This window comes from Musa acuminata, chromosome BXJ1-2 (genome assembly GCF_036884655.1).
Source record: "Musa acuminata AAA Group cultivar baxijiao chromosome BXJ1-2, Cavendish_Baxijiao_AAA, whole genome shotgun sequence".
Classification (NCBI taxonomy): Eukaryota; Viridiplantae; Streptophyta; class Magnoliopsida; order Zingiberales; family Musaceae; genus Musa; species Musa acuminata.
The window spans coordinates 20,456,184-20,481,240 of NC_088328.1; the positions used below are offsets into that span (position 1 = coordinate 20,456,184).

The 25,057-nt window shown below is 35.8% G+C and overlaps 3 protein-coding genes and 1 long non-coding RNA gene across 4 annotated transcripts; 1 reads left to right on the forward strand and 3 right to left on the reverse strand.

The window, feature by feature from the left end:
• Nucleotides 1–1,578: 1,578 nt before the first annotated feature.
• On the reverse strand, nt 1,579–2,777 carry LOC103971167 (expansin-A11-like). Its single transcript, XM_009385127.3, has 3 exons — nt 2,591–2,777; nt 2,185–2,506; nt 1,579–2,105 (listed from the first exon to the last, which is right to left on the reverse strand). Exons 1-3 carry the CDS (start codon nt 2,730–2,732, stop codon nt 1,796–1,798), a joined length of 774 nt encoding a protein of 257 aa, XP_009383402.2. The 5' UTR covers nt 2,733–2,777; the 3' UTR covers nt 1,579–1,795.
• Nucleotides 2,778–4,197: 1,420 nt separating this feature from the next.
• LOC135597541 (uncharacterized) lies at nt 4,198–7,110 on the reverse strand. The gene is made up of 2 exons (XR_010481300.1): nt 6,733–7,110; nt 4,198–4,528 (listed from the first exon to the last, which is right to left on the reverse strand). It is a non-coding gene; the product is annotated as an uncharacterized LOC135597541 (long non-coding RNA).
• A 491-nt stretch (nt 7,111–7,601) lies between these two features.
• On the reverse strand, nt 7,602–10,872 carry LOC135597531 (aspartyl protease family protein 1-like). Its single transcript, XM_065090578.1, has 10 exons — nt 10,424–10,872; nt 10,176–10,299; nt 9,638–9,873; nt 9,329–9,553; nt 9,078–9,213; nt 8,914–8,993; nt 8,724–8,823; nt 8,592–8,652; nt 8,181–8,252; nt 7,602–8,095 (listed from the first exon to the last, which is right to left on the reverse strand). The coding sequence occupies exons 1-10, from the start codon at nt 10,738–10,740 to the stop codon at nt 7,881–7,883; spliced, it is 1,566 nt and encodes a 521-aa protein (XP_064946650.1). The 5' UTR covers nt 10,741–10,872; the 3' UTR covers nt 7,602–7,880.
• A 2,581-nt stretch (nt 10,873–13,453) lies between these two features.
• LOC135597538 (uncharacterized) lies at nt 13,454–20,206 on the forward strand. The gene is made up of 7 exons (XM_065090599.1): nt 13,454–13,645; nt 13,730–13,814; nt 15,227–15,299; nt 16,664–16,757; nt 19,146–19,262; nt 19,346–19,412; nt 19,495–20,206. The coding sequence occupies exons 2-7, from the start codon at nt 13,782–13,784 to the stop codon at nt 19,876–19,878; spliced, it is 768 nt and encodes a 255-aa protein (XP_064946671.1). The 5' UTR covers nt 13,454–13,645; nt 13,730–13,781; the 3' UTR covers nt 19,879–20,206.
• Nucleotides 20,207–25,057: the final 4,851 nt, after the last annotated feature.

The following is a 25,057-nucleotide window of genomic DNA, read 5'->3' on the forward strand; positions in this document are numbered from 1 at the left end:
GTGCCAAGAATTATACATTAGACTCACATGCTGAATTATAACTCCATTATCAAGTAAAATATTTGACTACTTCCATTAATTATTTATGACAAATGAAATTGATACTAAGCACAGAGAAACAAATTAAATATATGGAAGGATAAGACTAATGACTCAGAAGTCTTGTGCATTGGCTACTCATTTTTAATGAAATTTATTTTCTATGTTTAATTTTTAGTGGGCTGAACATCAGAGCCTTACATACCCATTAGTTTGTCCTTTACTTGAACCATCTGTGATCCATCTGTGAAGATTGTACATCAAACTCAAGTAAATCTTACAATAAAAGGAATAATCTTACATATATACAAATATACAGTCAACAAAGAGCTAAACACAATTATTCAACTTGCAGAATATGACATGCATTCATACTTTAGACCTTCACAAAACAAACTGAAGCAGAACAAACAAGAAGACCTACGGAATGCAGGAAGGGAACCCATCAACAAAACAAGACACAGTGTCTTCTCTTACACCAATCTTTTCGAGGGGGTCTTCTTTGACCTCTCCACATTGCAGAGAAGTCCATGCCCTGCACCATGAAGGCTTCCTCCTCTATAACCTGGAGCTCATCTGCAGAAACCCACCTTCTCGCATGCACTGCTCAGTCCTCATGACTAATAAATATAAAGCGTACGTAGTTTTACTCTTGAGCCATGAGATTGATTCAAGGTGCAGAGCTGCAAAAGGAGATGCTTAGGCTGGGCTTTCCTTAATGGCGAAATGGAGTACAAGTTTAGCAGGGAAAGGTCGTCTGAAGGAGGTGAAGGGTAGGTGGTAATCTATAGGGAGAAGAAGAAGAGGGAGTTATGACTTGGATTATGTCATTGTGTACTTTAAACGCACTGGTACTTCATTTACTGAGTGATTGATTGCAGCAGATCTGCAAACTTAGCTTGAATGAAGAGTAGCTAGATGCTGGCTAGAGATTGGTAGAGGAGGAATCATTCAACAGAACAGGAAATATTAATGATGAGGCATAAGAACACTAGTCAAAGCCAAAGCACAAATGTCATCACATTCCACTATATGTATCTTTATACGATGGAAATCCAGCAAAACCTCCCTGGATAACAGCGGTTGGAAGGAGTGAGCAATTATTAGCGAGTCGGAATCACACCTGCTCTATCAAAGAGAGAGATGGGGGAGAGAGAGAGAGAGAGAGAGAGAGAGAGAGAGAGAGAGAGAGAGAGAGAGGAAAAGATGCCTTGAAGAATACTTTTATTGAAGCTAATGAGAATAGGCTTAATCTTGACTCAAACCTTCTCCAACATTCAGTACAAACTATTGTGGCATGATTATAATTTACCATTATTTTTTATAACCCATGTTAATTTTAAAAAGATTCAAAAAGATTAATAGCCAAACATTTGTACCTTTTCGTTCCATGGTCTTATTATTAAAATTCATAGCAACAAATATGTTATTACAAGAGTTTATCAAGTTATATATATATATATATATATATATATATATATATATATATATATATATATATATATATATATATATATATATATATATATATATATTCTTTTAATACAACGCTCAGCATTTATTTCACAGCAAAAGCAATGCCATTGACGTTCTCTTAATCTTCAAAGAGAAGCGAGCAAGATAACCTCCACTTAATGCTTCAAGCGACAGCTTCGATCCACAACACACGTACTTCGCAGGACGGCGGGCAAGTCGAGCAAAATATTTCGCATGCCGCAGCCAACCTAAATCTTAGATTCGGAAGCTTCCCAGCCTTTCAGCTGAACTGCAAGCGGCTGGAGAAGGTCTGCCCAAATCCCCAGTTAGACGGAACGATGTCACTGAAGACCAGCGTCTGCCCGTCCGTGGTGGTGACTCTGAAGGAAAGAGGCTGGCCATTGAGATAGGCATTGGATTGCCAGTTGGCGCCCCAGTTCCTGGACATCGGCAGCCACCCGGTTTTGGATCCCTTGACGGACATGGACTGGACCGATCCAGGGCCAGCGACGTTGCTGACGAGAACCAGTTCGAAGTAGTCGAGCCCGTTGATGGTGAACCTCACGCCACCATGTTTCTTGCACGGGACCCTGCGTCAATATCCCATCGGTCGAGCACTCGACGAAACCAGGAAGACGAAGACTGTCACCGGGAAATCAGGAGACTCACCTCTGGAACATCACCGGCACGATTCCTCCGCGGTAGATGCCGATCTTCTCCCATGCGGGCTGCGCCATGTCGAAGTGCTGGCGAGGAGGGTTGCACCACCCCCCGTCGTCGTTGGGGAGGGCGTAGTTCGGGGGGCAGAAGTTGGTGGCCGTGATCGTCACCGACACGCCCTTGAGGCACCACCGCGGGTCCGCCCTGTAGTCGCAGATGATCTTGTAGCACTGCCCGCACGCTGCGCCGTCGCCGAACAAGGCCGTGCTCAGAGCTGCCGTCCTGGTGCCGTACCCGGTCGAGTACAGATTGCCGTACCCGCAAGCTCCACCTACAAACCATCCACCGCGACTCAGCGCCGTATCGGATTAAGCTAACAAGATACAACAATGCATGACGCCGACGGATATCCCACCCATCGTTCCCGAGGCGTCGCTTCCGCCGTAGAACGTCGCGGTGGCCTTCGTCCATCCCGATGGCTTGAAGCCCTCCACGACGCAGAACGTGGAGCTCACCGCCAATACCATCAACAGCACAAGTCCAACACCGCTATCCATCGTTAAGATAAAACTGCCTCAAGCTTAGTTCTCTTTACTGAATGCTAAGATCCATGGTGGGGATTTATACGAGAAGGAGAAAGCCAATAATGGATGCAAGCTTTGCACATGGCATGATGCAGTCACATCCATACCTTGTGGGGTGCCCAATAGCTATATTCTAGACCTTATCTGTGGCAATTTTGGTCCATTTTTCGTTTGCAATGCGAACCATTTGGTGCTCCAGTTCACTGGAATTATTAGATGAGAGGGATCACATGGTCATGTGTCCCTGCACATGGCTCCTGATCTCTCTGTAGTGCCAGCAACCAAGACAGGGTTGGTTGGCTTGGATTTATGATGAAGGCAGTCCAGGCGAGAGTGATGGACAAGCCTGGGAGCTCATCAGGTGCAGTTTCACTTCAAGTGGGAAAACCAAATGGGCTCTGATTCCAGATCACCGACAGAAATGGTCATGGAAGCTCATCAGTCCTTCAAGAAAAGTGGCAAAACCAGATGGATTCTGACTCAAGATCACCGACAGAGTCGGTCATAACCATCTGGCAAGATAGATCCTGGAAGACCACACTTTACTACCATGGTTGTTTGGGATAAGGTTCAACCACAACCTAGATCCTTGACACACACAAGCCTAGGATCAAAGTATAAGATGGAACAGACATACTTGTTTAGAAGGGGGTATATGACAATGCAGTCTCAACTTGCACTACTGTTTCTTGGTAAACAACATCTTCCGTTTCAGGTGATATTGAAGGCCTGGCTGAAAGGCTAATGTTGTGGGCCAAAAAAGTCAGTTCTGTCATCCAATGACAAAATAGCATCCAGCTATAGAAACTACTTCAAATTTACTCACATGCATGCCAGGAAATCAAGGAACAAGACCATGTTATCAAAACAGTTCTGGATCTGTAGCATTTTGTGAACAAGATTTCACATAATTAATCAGAGTTCTAAGCCATTGAATCTGGTATCAGATTGCAACTGTTCTCAACAAGCTTTCCAAAGAGGAGGGAAGATAAAATCCATGTTAAGGCTTTGTCTCTTGAAACTTGCCTCACCCAGGAAAATTATTGACAAAGGCTTGAAACCCTGAACCTGCATTGTCAAAGAGGGAATAAGTTGACCAATTACAACTCAGAGCCAAGGCCACAAAAACCACATAAACTGCCCAGAAAAAAATTCTTTCATATTGAAGAACTATTTTTATATTTAATATGCATATTGATCCATCAGACTAAGTTGTAGGTTAAAAAAAGGTTGATATCAGAATTCAGTTTACCTATGTTTCCAAGAACAGCTTGCAAGCAACAATATAACTAAGTTATTATTATTTTCATCCACCTGCTTTGTTGTGAACAGAGGAAATAGATCATCTCGGAAATCTTACCACACAACTTTTTACCTCATTGGGATCATCTCTTGTATCCAAAACTAAGATGGAAGTTGCTTTCCACGTATCTCACAATAAAAGTAAAAAAGTAATGCATTCAAACAAAGTCATGATCAAGGATGATTGTATGATAACCACACAATTACAACAAGATATCAGTGAACCTTGCTGCTTCCACAATCATCATCACTACAGTCAAATTTATAGTGATCAACTGTAAAAAAACATTGATATCTTACAAATATATAATTACATTGTTGGAGCATAAAAGTGATAACAAGGAGCTCCTCTATTTCTTCTTAGCAAGCTTTCAGTGCAGCGTCAGTAATATCAGATCATGCTCCCTTACTCCTGTATGCCCATATTTGCCTCTGTTACAAAAGCAGTTAGCCAGCATATATCCATCCTGTAAAACCAAACAACCTCTTCAATTCATGTGGTAGAATACAACTAATTAAGCAGACATTTCCCTTACTGCTATCCCATTAAAGCAGATTAACAACTGATCTTTACTAAAATGGAGGATCTCAATTGACTGCTTCCTTAGCAACATTGTGATATTTCTTCAATGGTATCAAATTTTGGTACATACCAGACAGTGTTTATTGGTCCAGTCTTGAGCCGGTATGTAGAGAAGGGTTTTTCGCCCGAACTAGTCTGATAATTGCAGCAATTTCTTTTAAAATTTTAACAACTGTTGTCGTCTTCTTTATAACCTCTCTCTCTCTCCTGATCCCTTACGTTGCATGCTGCCCAGTATTCAGATCTAAAATCATGCTTTAAATTACTTTGATTTTTGTTATTTTGCAAAGAATAAATTCATTAAACACTCATGGTTTTCTGTCAAACAAGAACAGAATACCAACACTAGCATGTGACTGTTTCAAGATACAATCAATGGGAAATTGCATTATAGTTAAGAATCTATATATTGTTATTCAACTACCAGATAAGTATACCAGCAAGCAAGCAACATAGCTATAACCACATACCTGACATCCTTATCTGACTCAGAAATTAATCAGTAAACATGCCAGTAAACTCTCCTACAACTTGTCAGTGAAATTATCTACATTTCCAGTTTCATGCATGAATAATTTTCCTTTCTCTATCAGACTTAGCAAAACTCACAGTGAGCAACTGAGACAGCACTCTACTCTCTGTGCTTTCTTCTCAAATAAAAAGATTTTAATTGAAGCGTAGATGCTGACTACCAGAATAGCTCCAACAAATGGAGCTGTCTCAACTCTCAAGTTGAGAGTTGAACTTACTGTCAGAGGCTCTTTTCAGCATGAAAAATCCAAATATGCTAACAGTAATTTGCGTGCGGAGATACCCTTTTGTAGTGGCCAATGTGGGCCAATTAATGAGGCTTGGAGATAGGAATTCAGAAACAGAAGGTAGCAACTAAAAAAAAAGAAAAAAAACAAAGAGAAAATAATCAGTCTTGAATTGAACACTTGTTGGAAGCATTTACATTAGAAAAAGTCCAGATTATTAACATAATTAGTGCCAGAAAGAAAAACAGCAAAGTGCCTGTTGCGAAGAGATATCCATTTAATAGTATAGAGAACTCGACATAGACAGAATTATGTTACAAGTTTAAATAGATGCAAATACACCAAACAACCCAAAAACAGGACCCTTTCAAATATTAATTTAGTTTCTCATGACTTGACTAGAACTCTTGCTCTCTGTTTGAGTTACCATACTCATATAATGGATTTAAGTACAACAAGAAGCCAAACATAAAGTAGGAAAGAGAAAAAACGACTGCAATAACATAAAATGCCAAAACAAAGCCTTCACGGAAAATCTTAAGCTGAACCTAATGCAAAAATCTGTCAAATTTTTTTATTAGACATGTTAATTTGACTAAAATATAGTTATTACAAGATAGCACCACAGCCATCAAAATGGGTAACTCATGAGTAAGAATGGACAAGATGGTTAAGCACTTATCACACTATCAATAAATAATAAAAGAATATACCGATCTATTAATTAGATCCTACAATTAGTCTACCTATAAAGATGAAACTAACAGCTGCCTAAGATATTGGGATCATAGAGATACATTGTAAGGCTATAGCATGACACTAGAACTCCTATCCATAATCCAGCGCTACAAGACAGAAAATACTCTTCAGAGCAAGCATCTGTCCAAATACAAAGCAGAAATCTTGCATCTGAGATCAATATTAAGCTTCAATGGCACTAGCATGAACCAGTCCATTTTGGTCACTCCCACTACCACAACCTGCAGTGAGATAGCATTAACAATATTCAGATATAGAAACACTTGATCATAAAACCTGCTTAACTAATCTCCAATTCGAGGTGAAGCATATACTCTGTGCATATATGATCTTCGTCCTTCAGTATTTCAAACTTCAAATGGAAAAGGATTAAGTAGAGAAGAAAACGGAACAAGGGATCCAAGTTGGGCCAACTTGCATCTGGAAATCAAGAGGTCCAAATAAAACCGAACAAACACGCAGATATTGACCCCAAACGAACCAGTCAGCGCGGAGGAGAAACCCGAGGAAAGCGGACACAAACGAATACAAAGAAAGAAGGGGATCGAGTGGGCTCCCCGCACTGCCTTACCTCCGCAGACCGCTTCATCTTGTATCAGCCAATCCTTCGATGGAGCCGGGAAAACTGGTCTCCTTCCGGCTTAGGGCTCCGTCTCGATTTTTGGCCGGTTAATAGCCCCTTGCCAACCATTTAATTACCATCAAGGCCGAGAAAACCACTGCCGTAGGATGATTAGGATACGGAGATCAAGAGCCGCTACTCCCCTTTTGGTACGAGAAACGTATTTGTAGTATAAATACTAATCTGGTATGGAAAAACATGCTTGCTGTATATGAAAATATTATGAAATATTACATAATATATACTTCAAAAAATAAAGAGAACTCATAACCTCATTTGATAACTTTTCGTTATGTCTTCCGAATAGGACTGTTGTAAAAAATAATAATTTATTCTTCTAATACAAAAAGATTTAATTTATCTTATATAAAAAAGTTTTTAATAAAAAATATTATTTTTTTGTTTCCCTGCAACCAAAAAGCCCATAGAAAAGTGAAAAGTTTTTCCTGTATTGTGCTTTTGTTAGTATTATGTGATGATATTATTGTTTTGTGTCCTTGCAACCAAAAAGGCCCGTAGATAATGCTGCTATCTATATCTCCATCTTTATTTTCATCAGCAAAATGACTTTGCTACCCAAAATTAATAGGAAGAGGGATTATCTTTAAATTTGAATATATTGACATAATTTTCTTATTTTCATTTTTTAAAATAGAAAATCGACTTAAAAGACAACACACAAACGTAAGATGAAAAATGGAGAAAAAACTCAATTTAATCAGAAGAAACATACTATTTTTTCTTCATTTTTCTTCCCAGCAGGATTTAGTAATGTCATGAGAAATTTGGCATGATTTGTTATGCTGAAACAACAATCGTAAATCATAAGCTACCATAATGTGGATTTTCTTTCCGCAGAAAGATGACTTTCTTATATAAGTTTGACATTTAATAGTAGCTAGCAAGAATTACAGACAGCTAACTTATAACATCTATCTTTACATGGAATGATTTCTATTGGCATCAATTGCAATTTATACATCAGACAATTCATGGGACTGGAAGTATAGTAAGGATTAAGGTAAAAAGAAAACATTATAATCACTGAGCTCCCTGTGTGAATTTTGGTATGAGGCTTAGAGTCTGAAATGAAATCATTAGAGGCTGACCAGAGAGAAAATTAGAGATGTCAGGAAGAGACTTGTAAAGAAGTGTGATGAATGGATTGAAGGCGCAACTGCTGCTGGAGCCTGAGCAGTATTGCTCCTGACCTTTGTGGCCTCCTGAGTGTAAGTGCTTGGTGCAGGAGCAGCTGGATGAGTTGTGGAAGAATTGTGCACAGAGAGATTGCCAGAGTTCTCCAAACTGTAGCCTGCATAGTTAAGGATTGGTAATCTCACTCAAATCTGCTTCGGAGTTGACTTGTGAAATATGTTATGAAGTGGGTGTATACTTACAGTCAAAATTCTTCCAACCCAGGATCAGCCTCTCTCTGTCAAAGACTACGCGAAGCCCTGTCAAGAAATTTTCTGCATGAAAGCATGTAAATTTGTGTCAGATTCCAGATTTAATTGGAGAAAAATGACTTTCTTCAGTATTTAATCCTATTATCAAAAAAGCCAGATCATTTACTGCACAAAATCTAGTCTAGGAGGATATAGATTAGAAATATTTTTCTCGAACTTCTTTAAGATCTTCTGTTAATTATATCACCCTGAAGTTTTAGAGTATGAAATAACTAGGAGTAAAGTACACTTATGATTCAAAATCAAGATTTTTGTCTTTCTACCAGGAAATTATAATCTTCAATATGAAACAAGAAATAAGAAATTTTGATATATGTTGCAAAGGGTGTATGGAAATCTTACGTCCAATTATATTCAGTCCAGTGCTCTTCAGAACAGCCAGGCAATATACAGACTGCATTTTCTGCATAACACAAGCAAATAAATTCATATATTGCTTGCTAGAATAGACAGATAACATATTGATGAATTTACCTGAATCTCAATCACAATAATTGGATCATTAACGGGAAGAGCACTTCCACCATCTGTTTTTAGATTTATTTTAGGTCCTGAGATTGTAGTTTGCGTGGGACTGCAGAAATCATCAGCAAATATATTAGATAATGTCTATAAAGGATTAAACTTTCAAGTGATTGGCTTGTTTCATCGTAGATATGATGACCTCAACTCGTAGCAATAATCAAAAGGAAAACCTGCATTTGCATCTGCTTTGTACCGTTTCTCCTGAACTTGTTCATCGAACTGTTCAAAAAGGAAACAAGAGATTCATAATTGCTAAATAATCTAAATTTGGTTTTAAACCTTGTCAAGATGTAAACATCTTACGCTCTCAGCGAGATTTGTGTAAGCTGGATCAGCCAAGTATGTGAAGGAGGTACCAGAGTCGACAATAGCACTAAACACCATGTCAGTGGAACTATTCCCGACTATTATTCCATTTATATTGATTTTGTAGGATGGGCTGCATAGAAACATTCAAAAGTTATTATATGAACATGATATGCTAAAAAGTCAATGGAATCATTGATCCAACCACAATGTAATGGAAATAAAGCAGAGATAACAATGACACTTACTGTCTGCTGTCAATAATGAGTGCAGTTTCTTGTTGGTCTGAGCTACCTTTATGTCCAAAAGTAATTCTACCAAAACCATCACGTCCGAAGCACATGGAGAAAGAATTTGAAGTCAATCCCTTACTAGACAAAATGCTGGGCACTGATATCTTCTCCATGCCAAGTCCAAACAAGCCATTAGGAGCTGCACTGCGTAGAAATGAACCAGTCTGAACCACTCCACAACTGCAGGATTCAACAGATAGAAAGTTACCAACACAATTAGCCAGTTTAAGCCTAAATTGATTGTGCTTCTTGAAGGCAACCTACCCGAATACAATTGGTGCTTCAACAACTCGAGCAGTAGCGTCCTCTATCGTCAGGTACAGAATGTCTTCAACTAGGACTCCAGAAGATGAAGTGTTTTCAGATAAGTATTGAACAATGTAAGGGCAACTGCTGGTTGCTCCAGGGCAGCTATTTTGGAGGTCACATAAGCTGTTGTTGCAGAGGATGGATTGGCTTGTCGATGATCTACTGGGACTGTATATGTCAAACATAAGGTTCTGTTGCAATTTCAATACATGAATCAGATATAAGTACCAAAACAAACAATAAAATGGAATAAAAACTTCTCATCCATCTCTAAACTTTTTTGGTTCACTCTTAACTATTCCAATCAGAAGGATGAACATTAAATCCGGCATTTTTTAAAACAGTGTATCATGCCAACAAAGATGGCATGCTCAACCGATGTTTCCAAGACCTTGTGACTTTGTGATCTTTAATCCACCAATAAGCAGGACTACCGATCAACAAAGCTGCTTCGAGGATTAGAACAGAGAAGGATTGGATTCGATAGGCTTACTCCGTATTCTGTGGGAGCGCACTGCAAGCAATCACAGGGCACCCAGAACAGATCACTCCCGGTGTCCAACGCCACCAGAAACGTTACATTCGGCGTCCCCAACGCCACAATCGCGTAATGCAAGCTGAATCCAAATATTCAACCAGATCAAAAGAGCAATCTTTTCGGAGAAGAAAGATCACAATTTGGACTCGCAGGCCCTATACCCGAAAGAGGAGAAGAGGAGCACAAGGAAACATGGGCCTTACAATCCCAGGGAGCTGAGCCTGACGGTGGCGTTGCCGTCGACGAACGTGAGATCCGAGCCGCCAGCGTCAGCGAGAGAGCGGCCGCGGAGGGCGCGGTCGTGGTGAGCGAGGGCGGCGTAGTACTCGGCGGCGCCTTTCTCGGGCCACCAGACGCCGGGGATGGCGCGGGCCTCAGCCCACTGCCGCACGCGGTCGGAGAACCGATGGTGGAACTCGAAGCCGAGCCCGGTGGCGGAGGAAGCCGCCGGCCCCAGCGCCGCGGCGAGGACAACCCATAGGCGGATGAGCGGTCGGCTTCGACTACCGGCGATGGCCATGGGAATCAAATGGCAGGCCTTTGGATGCTAGCAATTAAATGGGTAGTGGTTGACGTCGAGAGGTACTACTTGAGAATTCTGCCTGTGGCTTTTGCCTAACCAAATTGGGAAGGTAATGATATAATATGAATCATAATAATGTATTTGCAAGAGTCTAACTAAAGATTTAAGACAACAGGAAGAACAAGATGATAATGATGATGATGATGGCAGCAGCGACGAAGGTTCTTCACAGTGTCAGTGTCACAAACTTATGGTGGTAGATCTACTTTCAGAATTCCATGTAGTTAAGTTCTCTCTCTTGGTTGAGACGGTCGACTGTGAACTGTGAGCTAAAAAATTGAATTCGACATTTAGTCAACGAAGAAATCTGTTAGAAAATAGGAATAAGAGTAAAGTATAGTGCTTAGGTGAGAGGATTAAGTAGAAGCTTGTTATGATTATGTTGTGTTCCTCGTATCTAATTAATAAACTATGATTTGTTATTCACATATATGAAATCCTTGAATTTGGCAGCGGACTTAAACTTTGTATCACAAGCTATTACACGGTTCCTATGAATAAATAATAAATTGGATGGAAGCCGAGAAGGTTGATAAATCAAGAGAGCCTTCATCAAGCATTTATGACCGATGAAATGAGTACCATTTGGGTAGTTGCAGTGTCACTGTCTCATATTTTCTCTTTCTACCTTCTCCATCGTCATCATACTTTGGTCCAACGCCTCGTCCGAGGGAGAAATCAATCATATTATATATAATAGAAGGCACCAAACATCTATAGCAAATGCGGACACCGAGTACCGCGAGTGACTCGATATAAAACTTTAGTTGATAGGGCATATTTTGACAGCTTGCCCTTCAACCGCTGTGCATAACTCCGACAATATCAAGGTCAGTATAACGAGCTATACCACCAAAGTACAATACCGTTCCGATCCCTCGGGACGGCACCGATCAAGTATCGCACCGTTTGATCTTCGCAGGATGATGCTACCCAACTACAGAACCACCCCGCGAAAGTCAGGACGATGCCAACCAAATATCACGTCATCTTATCTTCGCAGGACGACGCCATTCGAGTATCGTGCCATCCGATCTTCGCAAGACAGCGCCACTCGAGTACAGTGTCGTCCCATGAAAATCAGGATAGTTCCAACCGAGTACAGTATCGTCCTGTGAGGATCGGGACAACGCTGACCAAGTACAACATAGGTCCGCGAAAGTTAGGATGTTACCGAGTACAACACCATCGCCCGATGCCATGACATGTACGGTTGACTCCCCAACGGGAGGATAAAAACCCATCATAGGGCCACCAACAGGGGAGTCTGAATTGATTTTTTCACCTAGTTCTAACTAAATCTTCAGAGGGATCGAAGTCAAGAGCCCCCTTCCCAACCCCAACCCGTGTGCAGGGACTGACGCTAGAAAAGCAGGCGATCAACCGAGAGGAGTTTTCGATCTTCGAAGCTAGAGTTTGAGCCTGATCGAATCAGACGACGATCTTCGTCGCTCGAACACCAACGTGGACAATTTTACGCACCCGGGATCGGACCAAACCGTAATGACCCCTTTACCACGGTGTAAAGGACGACTATCAAAAGTGATGAATGAATTCAAACTCAAAAGCAACAGTGTTACAGATTTAGTGTTTCAATGGGTACAGTCGTGGATGGATTTATTATTAATAAATTAAATTTCAATATTATGAATCAATAGTATTGAATATTATGAGGGATTCAAATGAAAAAAAGGCATCCATAGGCGAGATTAGAACAATATGAAACTACTACTAAACTAGATTTCATATACACTGTATTATGACTTGATGTAGGAAAAAAATCCTGATTTAATTCATAAGTAAGAAAAAAGATGTGGATTGTTTTACAAAAGTTTGATGGTATATTACTGTTAACTTGAACTTAAATATTTTGAACCTTTGTACTACTTATGATTAATTATGTTTAACATAAATAAAAATTAAAAACAATTAAACATGGTAATACATGAGCAATGTGTGATGGAGCTGCCACTAAACAAGACACATTCAGGTTTAGTCCAACAATAAAAGTGTATTGAATTATAAGAATCTAATAAACATATTATTAACATGAGTTTAAATATTTTATGTCAGATGAGAGTTCATAAATTACATTTAACTTAAATGAAAAATATTAAAATAATTTTTGCCATGTCAACCGAACTAACCCAAGCAATACATGAAGTTTGTTCTAATTCTAAAAATAGTCTGGAATTGAATTAGCTAAAGGTTTGCTTTAGTTAATTTGGACCATAGTCCTTTATAGAATGTAGTGTTATATGAAATCGTTGTTTAATTGTTTCAGATCAAACTATTGGTTAAATGATTAAACCAAATTCAACCATCTAATACAACTTAGGAGTAATTTGGATATTTTTAAATTAAAAGTATGATTTAGAGAAAATAAAAATGTGGAGGCTTTTTCAAAAAAAAAGTGAAAAAAGGATTTTTTTTTCTGAGAAAATCATCCAAATTTATTCGTTAAAAGATTAGGTAGTCTACCAAGAATAATTGAATTTGAAGGACCTCAATTAGAATATCTCCAAAGTCAACGATCACAATTTGACGGCGGAATCGTAACCGTGACAGTCTCGCGGATGTGGCCACGTGTTCTGTGACTTGCCTAATTATCTCGATTAAAAAAATAAAAAAAACCGCAAGTGCAAGAAATGAAAAAGAAACGGGGAAAAGGTCGAAGCCGTGCCCCGAATCTCCTTCCGATCCGACGCTCGCGTTCTATTTCGTACATAGAAATCGAGAGCGAAACGAGGAAGAAGAAGGGAAGGCAGGGGCAAGGTAAAGACGAATGATCGATGGAACGATAGATCACGATCGAAGACCACGGCATCATATGCGGCGACCGGTAAAGCTCTTTCTCCCTTTTTTCACCTTGCTTCGCGTAAATTTCACCCTTGCTGATGCTGTATCTGTAATTTGCATCCATCAGCGAGATCTGGATCGGTAATTTGTGGAGGAGGAAGCAGAAGAGGATTTAGGAGATGAGGAAGAAGCTCGGTACTCGGTTCCCTGCGGTAATTCCCCCTTATTTGACCATTCGTCTTTTTCCGTCGTTTGGAACGACGGATTCGCTAGGCTTTCTTATGATTTGAGGGATTTTTGGTGGATCTGTTGTTTGATTTGTGAATCGGTCTTTTCTTCTGTGGGATCTCTGATTTGCCTCATGGCTCGTTTGATCGAGGAGGCCCTAAATTAGGTTTTCATTTTGGATCTTCCAATATTGTTGATTATGTTTCTTTTCTCCATTAACCATGGGCGCATTGAGAGCATGTGAGTTTAGGGAATTATTGTGGTGCTGCATGTCAGAATAATAGTCAAATAGCCATCGGTTGGGGATTAAATTAGCCAGTGAAGAAACTGGACAGGTGAGTATGTTTTCAGCCACTGACACGGTGATGCCTAGGGTTGCAACCTTTGCCGATACGTCTGACGCACATGAGGTGGATCATTGTATGGTGGTAAAGAAACATGCATGTGGTGAACAGTGTTCTCATCCAAATCTTTCTTTTGTATGGTACGACTGCTTTTGGCTTTTAGTTTCACCTTATGTGCTTGAATAATCCTAAGGTCTGAGCAATGTGTTCTATCCAAAAGATCCATCCGACAGTCCATCAGATTTTTAATTTAGATAGCTTGGTTTCCTTGGATGCTTCCCATATATTGGGAAGCATACATAAAATACACAGCGTTTCCATATCATTTTAAGTTATTGATTCCTTTTCTGTGTCAGTGATGGACTGTTGGCAACAATCCTTTGCTTCTTTCTCTATGTACCTAGGATTTAAATGTACTGTGTTACAATTGAATGCATATACTCATAACATTATTTTGTAATCTGATGATTACTAAGTGAACCTTTTTCTTCGTCAATTGTCTCACTTCGGATATTTCTTATAATTAGATTTAGTCTTAATTGATTTCTTGACAGTCAATGAATTCATGACATTAATATTTGGTGTCGTATGGATTATGTTTGCTTCCCTGTATTGTGTTGTCCATGTTTGTAGATGTCATGGTGCAAGCGCACCATTAGCTTCTGGTATATTAGGTAAGTGTCTTTCAGGATTGGTCATTGTGTGTCATCACCTCCCACTTATCCTATACATTTAAAAATTTATTGATTAAAATTTATTGATCTTTAGTGCAACGGTCTATCCTGGACCCAACTTATCAGAACAAATTATTTTTTCGGCTTACTTTTGTGATTTAGATGATTGTTTCTGAAGTTACTTCAATGAAGTATCACTAAAGGATAATTTTTCATGGTGGTTGTTGTATATGATCTTCTAGAGGAAACCACTTATTGTACTTTCTTTGTTTAACATTGTCATGCCATTGGGAAAATAAATTGGTGCTTTGTCTATGGTGTTGTCATTTGAGCAATGAGTTGGAACTGATGCCTTTTGTTTTATTTTTGCTTCAACAGTCACGAATAAAGAAGATAATGCAAGCAGATGAAGATGTTGGCAAAATTGCATCGGCTGTGCCTCTTCTTGTTTGTAAGTGTTTGAGCAGTTCTAGTCACCATGCAGTAGAATACTCTTTTGTCTCTGATGAAGTACTTGTATCTCATTATTTAGTTTACAAGAGATGAACTTGCATTATTGTTTCTGCTCCCTCATTGTTCTTTTGAAGGATCTATTTCTTCATATCTCCTGTGCTTTGCTTTGACATTACTATGATAGTTTATTGGGTTTGTGATGACTTATATCTCTTGGCTAGATTTCTGTTGTACTACTAGCTGTCAACATCTTTTCTACTAGCCACTTACCTGCTTCAGCCTGTGCACTAATCAATAATGAGGATTTCTCATGGAAACCAGTAGCTGTAAAAATTTCGAACCTTGATGCATAGGTTTGGCATATCCAGTTCATGCGTAGAAAATTTCGAACCTTAATGAAACATAAATGTCTGTTTCATTTATGTTCCTTTGCATATCCAGTTCATTTGACATTCAAAAGATAGAAGGCTTAACTAGAAATTTTATAGTTGACTAATAAGGCATGAATGCACCGGAAGTCCTGTGACTGCTACCGTCGACCAAGATTCGTTTAGTGGGGAGACAATACTTTTCACATTGGCTTTCATAAGTTGACCATCATGGACCTTCGAATGATGGCACTGTGCTGAGATCATTTGCAACTTAAATCAAGTTGTATTTATCATGATATAGTTAGCCTCCTCTAACAATACCTGCTGAGTTTTGAGCCATATCTTGCCTATAATTGGCATTTCATTTAAAAAAAAAAGAATCCACGTTTCAGAAATTGGTGCAGTTGTATTGTGTGCCCAATTTGGCAAAAACATATTTTCTTAATGTTTTATAGGTGCACATGTATCTATTAGATGCATAAAATCAAGTTCGTATGATTACTGCATGTTTTAACTTGACTAAGCCTTTAAATTATTACTGAAGAGAACAAGTACATGGAACCATGCTGAATCTAATGAAGTTGCAATTTAGTTTGCTTATATATTGCATTAGTGACATTTCAAGAGAAGCCAATGTTTATATCACGAGGAACTATGATTGGCAACTTTCTTGCCGGGACAATCAAAGGGAATCCTTTGATTCTGTTTTTTTTTTTTTCTTCAGAAATATGAGTAGGTGATCGGTTAGTATTCATCTTGGTATGTGATTTTTATTTCACTTGTTTGTCTTATGATTTTTTGCTTTTACTTTCTGCAAGTTACTGCAATAAAGTTCCTCTTTTTCAGTATGTGCGTATCGTGAAAGAACAAGTAGAGCTCTGCCAATACTTTCTGTTCTTATCTTTGAAATATTGTAATTTTTATCTTTTATTTGCGGAAGTGGCAGCCATTTTATGAGTGGCTGATGTCTTCTTTGTTGACTGACTGACAGCAAAAGCTTTGGAGTTATTCTTGCAAGATCTTTGTGACAGGACATATGAAATCACCCTTCATAGGGGAGCCAAGACATTGAATTCATCACACTTGTAAGAAAATTCACACCTTTTTTTTCCTCAGTGAACTTGCAGTTTCATATTTAAAATTCAGCAGATTTGATTATTGCTATCATATCTAAGGAACAATTATTAAGTTGTCTAACCTGGTCACTGTTTTTAATTTTATGATAAGTTTAACAAAGGATATCAGGACTGAAATATTAGTACTTGGATTTGCTTTATTTTTGTACTATGGTTGCATTCCCGTCTGAAAATTCGATGTTAAACATGATGGTCCTCAATGTTTGATATTTGAATATGACTAGAAAAATAAGGTGAGTTAAGAATGTCATACATAGTACATGTGCAGTAAACATGTATGGTTGACTTATGTTGCACAAAGTATTTATTCAAGAATAGCACCAGGAAGCATGCTTGTAGAAACAATAATTTCTGAGGTTCCATCAGGAACTTTATGTATATGTGCAGTAAACATGTACAATTGGCTTTGCATAAAGAGTTTGTTCGAGAAAAGTGATAGGAAGCATATGCTTCTAGAAATGAATCTCAATATCTGAGTCGCTTTCAGGAACTCTATAAGAAATGGTAGGTCTGAATGCCTGGGAGTGAGCACGTGGGAGTTAATCTGTGATTCGCAACTGTGGGACAGTGAGTTGGGGTTGGAAACTTACATGTTATGGATACATTAAATTCGTGGAACTAATATAACTTGTCCATATCGGTTCTGCTTTGAGATCAGTTGGGATCAGTTACTACCTTGGTTTTGGCATGCATGTTGTTTCCACATTGCATTACTTGTTAAGTAGGCCTTCACTTGGATGCCTTCTGGGAGAGAATAATTTGCTTTTTCGAAGATTCAGCACAATGAAACTCAATGCAACCCTTTAACCTACTTGTCTAGAGATCCTCGAAACTTTTGGTGTTAACAGAAATCAGAAGTGGATCTGGAAGTCTTAAGTGATTTTATGAAGTTGTTGCATTTGTATTTGATAATGATTATTGCAGTTGCTGATGAAATGTTCACTTTGTTTTGTTGGTTGAGAAATATTATGTGATAAAGGGGCAGGAAGAGCAAAGACAGCCAGGTTAGAAATATTAGTGATCTTGATGATTTTTTGATTAATGGATGTGGTCTTTAATAGAGCTAAACAGTTGGAGAAGATTCATTTATCCAGCTTTAGTTATGTAATTCAATTGGTATTAATTGCACAATAAAAAGAGATATATGTTCAAAAATGAGGTGACCTTGTGGTAGGGGATGTTTTCTTTTCTTTTTTTTCCCAAAGAAACTAAACTTGATTAACTATATCAAAGGATTACAAAAGACACTCCTAGCATTAGAGTGGATCAAAAAACTCAGCCAAGAGGGCCACTCCCCTCTCTATAAAAATAAAAGACTGAGACTCCCTAGCATACCTGGCCGACCAATTGGCCATCTCATTACCCTCCCTATACACATGGAAAGGTTATATACATCAAAACAATCCAACGCGGCCCAAATATGAAGAATAACATTTCTAATGGACCATGGAACATGCAAAATGTGTTTTAAAGTATTGATAAGGATCAAATGAATCAGATTTCACATATACTCGCCGAAATCTTTCAGCTACAACCGCTTGCAATCTAGCCACGACTACCACAACCGCTTGCAATCCCACACATTCCCTTCTCCAAAAACCTACATCCAACAAAAATAGGCTTAACACTCACACTGCGTAATATAAAACCAGCACCTCCCCTTGGGCAGTGACCTTGAGTCCCAGTTCACCCTCCAAATCAGCCCCTTTAATGATCCATTCACCCATACACCATGAAGGAGCAAGCAAATTAAGATGAAGTTTTTAGTTCACAAGCTGCCAAAAGAAGATGAATAATTAGCACAAAAAGAAACAATGCTCAAGAGAATCAGGGGCATCAGCACAAAGAGGACAAAGGAATGACTCACCCATCCCCATCTTGACAAATCTCTTAGCCAAGGGGAGGCGGCTGTGTAAAAGCTTCCAGCAAAACACCCTAATATGAGGTATCGATGGTAGCTTCCACAATTGGCGCCACCAATCCCCTTAGTCAACCGAGCCACATTGGTTAGGGAGGAGAAAAGCATAAGCAAATTTTGTAGAAACACTCCCATGTAAATCGGGCTTTCAAAACCAAAAATCATCACATCGCGCAGGAGAAAGGTCCACCTGACAAATTTTCAAGACTCGCTCCTCACCAAAAAACACATGCAGTTTATTATGTGCGTAATAATTTAAGTTTGATGGTAAACCTATTTATGAACTGATCTTATTTTATAGCAAATTCTTTTATTCTATCTTACATATTCTCTTTAAAAAGTTAAACAAGTTTGTAGCTGATTGGAACAGTGGATGTCATTAGTAATAGTTCGTCATTGTCTTTTTCCGACCTTTACAGAAAACAGTGTGTGAAGACTTACAATGCTTATGATTTCTTAACTGGTGTTGTCAACAAGGTACCAAACCTTGGTGGCATGGAACCTTGTGAAGATGAAAAAGGAATTTGTCGAAGAAGGTAATTTGTTAATCATGTTCATTTACGACCATGGTACTATTTCTATGAATAATGAATCACTGACTGTCATAGAAAACGGTCAGGAAGACACTACCACATGGTGATGAAGTTGAGAGCAATGAGGATCTCCAGTCAAGGTCCTCTAAGATGGTAGTATATGTGCTCGTATTTGCTTGATTTTTCTGCAAAGTAATTAGATCTTTCCTTTTTCTGATAGCTGACTTTATGACAGGCTATGACAAATGCTAATGTTAACCCTAGAGGACGTGGAAGAGGCAGAGGAAGAGGTAGAGGACGACCACCTACAAGGCATAGAGATGTAGGATATGTGAAGTATGAGGATGACAGCAGCATGTTTGGTGAACATGATGAGGCCCCCTCGGCGTTGCCAGGTCAGCATGAAGACGCAGAGAAGGAAAGCACTCATCAGAGTGAACATCCTTCCTCGACTGCAGTTACTGATGTAGCTGCAACTTCACCCATGGAGACTAAGCAAGAACAGCACCCAGCTTGGCCTGTTCCCGATGGAGTAGGCAGCATCAGCATAGAACCATCAAGACTTGTACAATTAACAATGCAGATAGATGAGGACGAGGATTATGACAAAGAAGATTAGAGAATATGATTTCCCAGATGATACTAACAAAGCTATCTTGTTCTGTAAATAATTTCATACTGCACATTTTGGCTATTCCTTATGTCCAGCGCGCTAGTGGAACTTGGGTCAGATACACAACTGATTGATGGTTCATGTCTAATGCTGGATGTAATGCTATAGTAGCATTTCTATTAATCTTTAGGTTTGTCAAGACAAATAGGTCACTGGCAGATTAGTGTTTTGTGTTGTAATGGATTTTTCAATAGTTTTAGGTCACTGGCAGATTAGTGTTTTGTGTTGTAATGGATTTTTCAATAGTTTTCTAATTGTTTCCTAGTTCTTGAAACATTTTATTTAAATATATTGAGCAAAAAATAGTTATGAAATTAATCATGATCAAGGGTTAACACTCTTTATAAGTGACTATAAACAGTTAAATAATTTTGTGAGAAAAGAGTGGAAGCATACAATTATAATTATGTTATTATGTAAAACAAATTTATAATTATGTTATTATGTAAAATAAATTTAATGTCAAAATATGAAATCAAATAATAATAAATCGAGATTAAGATGTGTATCTTTCCATGTCATTAAGATTATTTATAAAATATATTTTATAGTTAGATACATCAAAATATTTTTCTCTTTTTTTATCCTAGATCACTATAAATAATATAATATGGATTAAAGGGAAATGAGAATAGATTATGTGTGTTTTGTACTCCATAAGAATTCTTATTTATTTATAAGTGAGATTAGAGGGTTTGGAGAAATGATTAACAAGAGGTCCTCACATCATCTCCTTAAGGCATCTTACTATGAATTTTCTTTTTATTAGTTGATAATCATAATAAAAAATCAATCAAAATTATAATATATCTTATCAATTAAACATGATAATATAATTTAATATTGTTTCACATGATTCATTAATTAATAAAATATAAAATATAAAATATTTAAAAATAATTTTATATAATTAGATTTTAAAAATTTTTACACATGATCATGAATTTTAAAATAAGTCAATAAATCCAATAAATATAATAATACTTCATTAAGTTTTATTACTAATATAAATCATAATGATTATATGTTATCAATGTCATATTTTCTTTTATATACCATGATACTATTGATCTTTCGTAATGTATTCCTTAATAATCGTTATAACTTTTGTCTTCTTCAGACAATCTTATTATTACATTTAACTATAATATATATACATATAAATATAAACATGATAGCAAAAAAAGTAACTTTAAATAAAATATAAATATAAATAATAATATATCATCATATTTTTTACGAGTTGCTCACAAACCCCAACCATGTTATTTAAACATTTAAGATTGTAAAAATTTAGTAAGTAGATCATCAATCATCAAAGTGGTAATTAAGTTTTCAATTAACACTTATTATTTCTGAATATATTCTCTAACCACAAGTACCTTATCTCAGTATGCTTGAACCATTCTAGTACCCATCATTCTTAGAGAAGAACACTATTACAATATTGTCTTAAAATATCTTCGGTGATCTGGTAATTAAGTCCATCACATTAAGTCCGGAGATAAAATTCTACAACCATAAAGCTTGATATATGATTTCAAAGCATATCACAAGTTTAGCTTTCATTATTAATGATGTAATAAGTGATTACTTTATACTTTTAGATGAAATTGCCCCTTCAACTAATATGAATATGAATCACAAAATAGACTTCCTATCGTCAAGATAATTTATAAAATCAGCATATGAATATCCCATCATTTCAAGTAGATCTAATTTCATATATGTAACCATATAATCGTTTGTCAATAGACATATCATCACTTTGTTTTATAACTTTTTAATATTTTATTCTCAGATTATTTTGGTATCTATCAAGCATTCCAACTATAAAACTAATATATGATCTTGTACATATTTGAATATATAATAGACTTTCAATTATGTATTCATAACAAACATCCTTCGTTATAATAAACTAACATTTGATTCCTTTCTAAGTTATTATTGGGACGATTGAATTTTTCATCTTTATTTATAGGTGATCACTAGCTAAACAAAACTACATACTAAATCTCTCTAAAACTCGATCAATATATTTTTTCTAAGACATTCCTAACAATCATATAGATCTATCCCTAAATATCTTCAATGCGAATAACATAAGTTGTCTCATCTACATATCTTATTCCTATTAATCATCTTAAAATTCATAATAAGAAATACCTTAGTTTTGTATAATAAACCAAGATTATTACTTACAAGTAAAATATCATTCACATATAAGACAAATATAATAAGCTTGTTCTCATTGACCTACAAATATATATATATATATATATATATATATATATATATATATATATATTGATCAATAATATTTTCTTAAATTCAAAGGAAGTAATGATATCATAAAATTTTATATACTATTATCTCAAAATTTATTTAAGATCATCAATGGATTTCCTAAAATTGCAAGCCTAACTTTCTTTTTCATTTTATACGAATCCTTCAAGTTGTTCAATGTAGATTTTGTCATGTAGATTCTCATTCAAAAATATTATTTTCACATCTATCTCGTTAGAGAAAATATTTCATTACAGTTGATGTCTCCTTTTTAAGAAAAATTTTTGACCATAAGCTTGGCTTTATATTATTCGATATTATCTTTTGAGTCAAGTTTCACCTTATAAACTCATTTGTAATTGATTTTTTATAATTATTGAGTAATTCAATGAGTTTTCAAATACTATTTTGATTCATCAATTTTAACTCTTCTTTTATTATATTGTACCACCTTTTAGGATCATTGCTTTCAATGATTTATGAAAATGATAATAGGTCCCTTTTGATTCCTATGCCATAATCTAATTTTTGTAGATATATCACATTATCATCAGTAACGACAAGTCTCGTTTCTCTTTAAAATATTCTCAAAAATATATGTTATGGTTGTTCTACATGATCATTAGCACCGACATCATGTACGAGTTCATTAATGTTATTTTGTTATTTAGTAATTTGAGAAACAATAATCTCTCGAATAGGGAATGATAAACGAGCATCAACTTGTATTTCTTCTATATCAAAATTAATATTTCATGATTTTTTACTCCAATTAATTTTATCATTTTTAAGAATATTAAATTACTAGATTATACTTTTCTCATGATTAAGGTAATAAAATTTGTATCTACTGGATTTTTCTGAATAACCAATAAAATAACTAGAAATAGTTCTTGTATCTAATTTTTTTTATTTGAATTAAAGACTCTTATCTCTGTATGACAATTGTAAATATATAGATGTCTAAAACTAGATTTCCTAATAGAAATCTATTTACTATGAATCTTGTTTATGATATACATAACTATCCTAAGAGTTTCACCCTTACATCGACTCAAGTACAAAGAAATAACTCATTATGCTTCCAATCATATCTATAATTATATTGTTTTATCATTCAACGATATCATTATATTGTGAGATATATGTAAAGGCATACTGAGTATAAATATCTCGATTTTCTAAAAATCTAACAAAAAGACCAAGATTCTGACTCATCATATTTATCATAAAATTTAATTCTCTTATTAGATTTGATAATTTAACTTTTTATCTAAATATCTATCGAATTCATTTATGTGCATTTTAATAGTATCACTTTTTATGTATTAGATACATATAGACATATCTTGATAGGTTATCTATAAATATGATAAAATATCTTTTACTATTGAAACAAAAAAATATGAAGTGGTCAACGTATATCAATGAATAATCTTAAAGAGTTTTTTACTTCTTGTAGTATTATTTTTATGTGCTTATTTTTTCTTCCTTTAATGCAATCTATATAAACAAAATTAGTAAAATCTAAATTTTTCAAAATATTATTCTTTACCAATATTTTGATTCTTTTATTGGAGAAATATCTCAAATATCCATGTGACAAGATAGAAAATTTTATCATTAAAATTATATTTCAATCCAAAATTTGATTACAAGATCACCAATGACTTTGTAAACTTAGACTCAATTAATTTTGTATAAATCATCACATAGAATTTCAAAATTTACTCTTATTGAATCATAAAATATACTAAGTTTACCATCGGTAAAAGAAATATAATATAATAACTCATCAATTTTATAGGAAGAAACTAAATTTCTAGAATTAGTAAAAACATATGTATGTAAGATCCATTAGATTACTCATCTACAGGCATAGGCCATAAGTCGTCTTTCTTTTTAAGATGATTTATCATAACGATAATTTTTTCATGTTCTTTTAGTTTCGAGTTAAAAAAAATATCGACATATTATAAGTAATATGAGTTGAAGTACCAAAATCAATCTATAAAGTATTAAAAAAATATTTATAATATTTAATTTAAATCATATAAAGGTCAAGTTTATATATTTTTTTTTTCAAACTAAGTCTTACATAGTCCTTTTTATATGTTATTTCTGACCAAAAAAATATTTTGCTATGATGACTTTCTTTTTATTAGTCTGCTTAATAGTTTCAAACCTAATAAATTTAATTTGTGGATAACGCTGTAACCTTTTTTTTTACCAATTCCTAGAATAATAATCAAAACATTATAAGATCGTTCATGACTTAAACTTAATTCTTCCTAAATACACATACTACTTAACTTATTCAAACCTTATTTATCATTATTTATTTTGTATGAATCATTAATAGGCTGACGAAGAGAATTAATGATGAATTGTATGAGAAAAAAATTATCTACGTTTATGTTTAATACTTTAAGTTTTATGGTTTTATCAGTTATATTAGGGATATGATCTTAAATCCCTCGAGTGTCATCATAAGTCGTTGTAAATTCTCTCGTTGATGTGTCAACTAATGACTTATTAGTATATTTATGTTTGTCTTCAACAGCTCTCAAATACTTTTGTGCACTATCCTAAGTTTTGATGTTATTTACAATTATTGTTCTTATAAATATTAGACTAAGTTTATTATTATTTTTCTAAACATTCATTTCATTAATTTATTTTATAGTGCTTTTATCAATCAAGTCTACGGGCCCTTCAATAAGTAATACTATATCAAGATGTAATATACCAAGTGTGGACTATATATATTGTAACAATAATTTGAATCAAAAGTACATTCAAAATTTAACATTAATGCTTCAATAATTTAACATTA

Coding starts and splice junctions, on each gene's coding strand:
- LOC103971167 (XM_009385127.3), bottom strand. CDS start 2,732: ATGGATAGCGGTGTTGGACTTGTGCTGTTGATGGTATTGGCGGTGAGC. Junction 2,507..2,590: donor CGACGCCTCGGGAACGATGG/GTGGGATATCCG, acceptor GATGGTTTGTAG/GTGGAGCTTGCGGGTACGGC. Junction 2,106..2,184: donor GTGCCGGTGATGTTCCAGAG/GTGAGTCTCCTG, acceptor ATATTGACGCAG/GGTCCCGTGCAAGAAACATG.
- LOC135597531 (XM_065090578.1), bottom strand. CDS start 10,740: ATGGCCATCGCCGGTAGTCGAAGCCGACCGCTCATCCGCCTATGGGTT. Junction 9,554..9,637: donor GAAGCACCAATTGTATTCGG/GTAGGTTGCCTT, acceptor TGAATCCTGCAG/TTGTGGAGTGGTTCAGACTG. Junction 8,253..8,591: donor TGGACTGAATATAATTGGAC/GTAAGATTTCCA, acceptor GCTTTCATGCAG/AAAATTTCTTGACAGGGCTT.
- LOC135597538 (XM_065090599.1), top strand. CDS start 13,782: ATGAGGAAGAAGCTCGGTACTCGGTTCCCTGCG. Junction 15,300..16,663: donor GGCTGTGCCTCTTCTTGTTT/GTAAGTGTTTGA, acceptor ACTGACTGACAG/CAAAAGCTTTGGAGTTATTC. Junction 19,413..19,494: donor AGTCAAGGTCCTCTAAGATG/GTAGTATATGTG, acceptor ACTTTATGACAG/GCTATGACAAATGCTAATGT.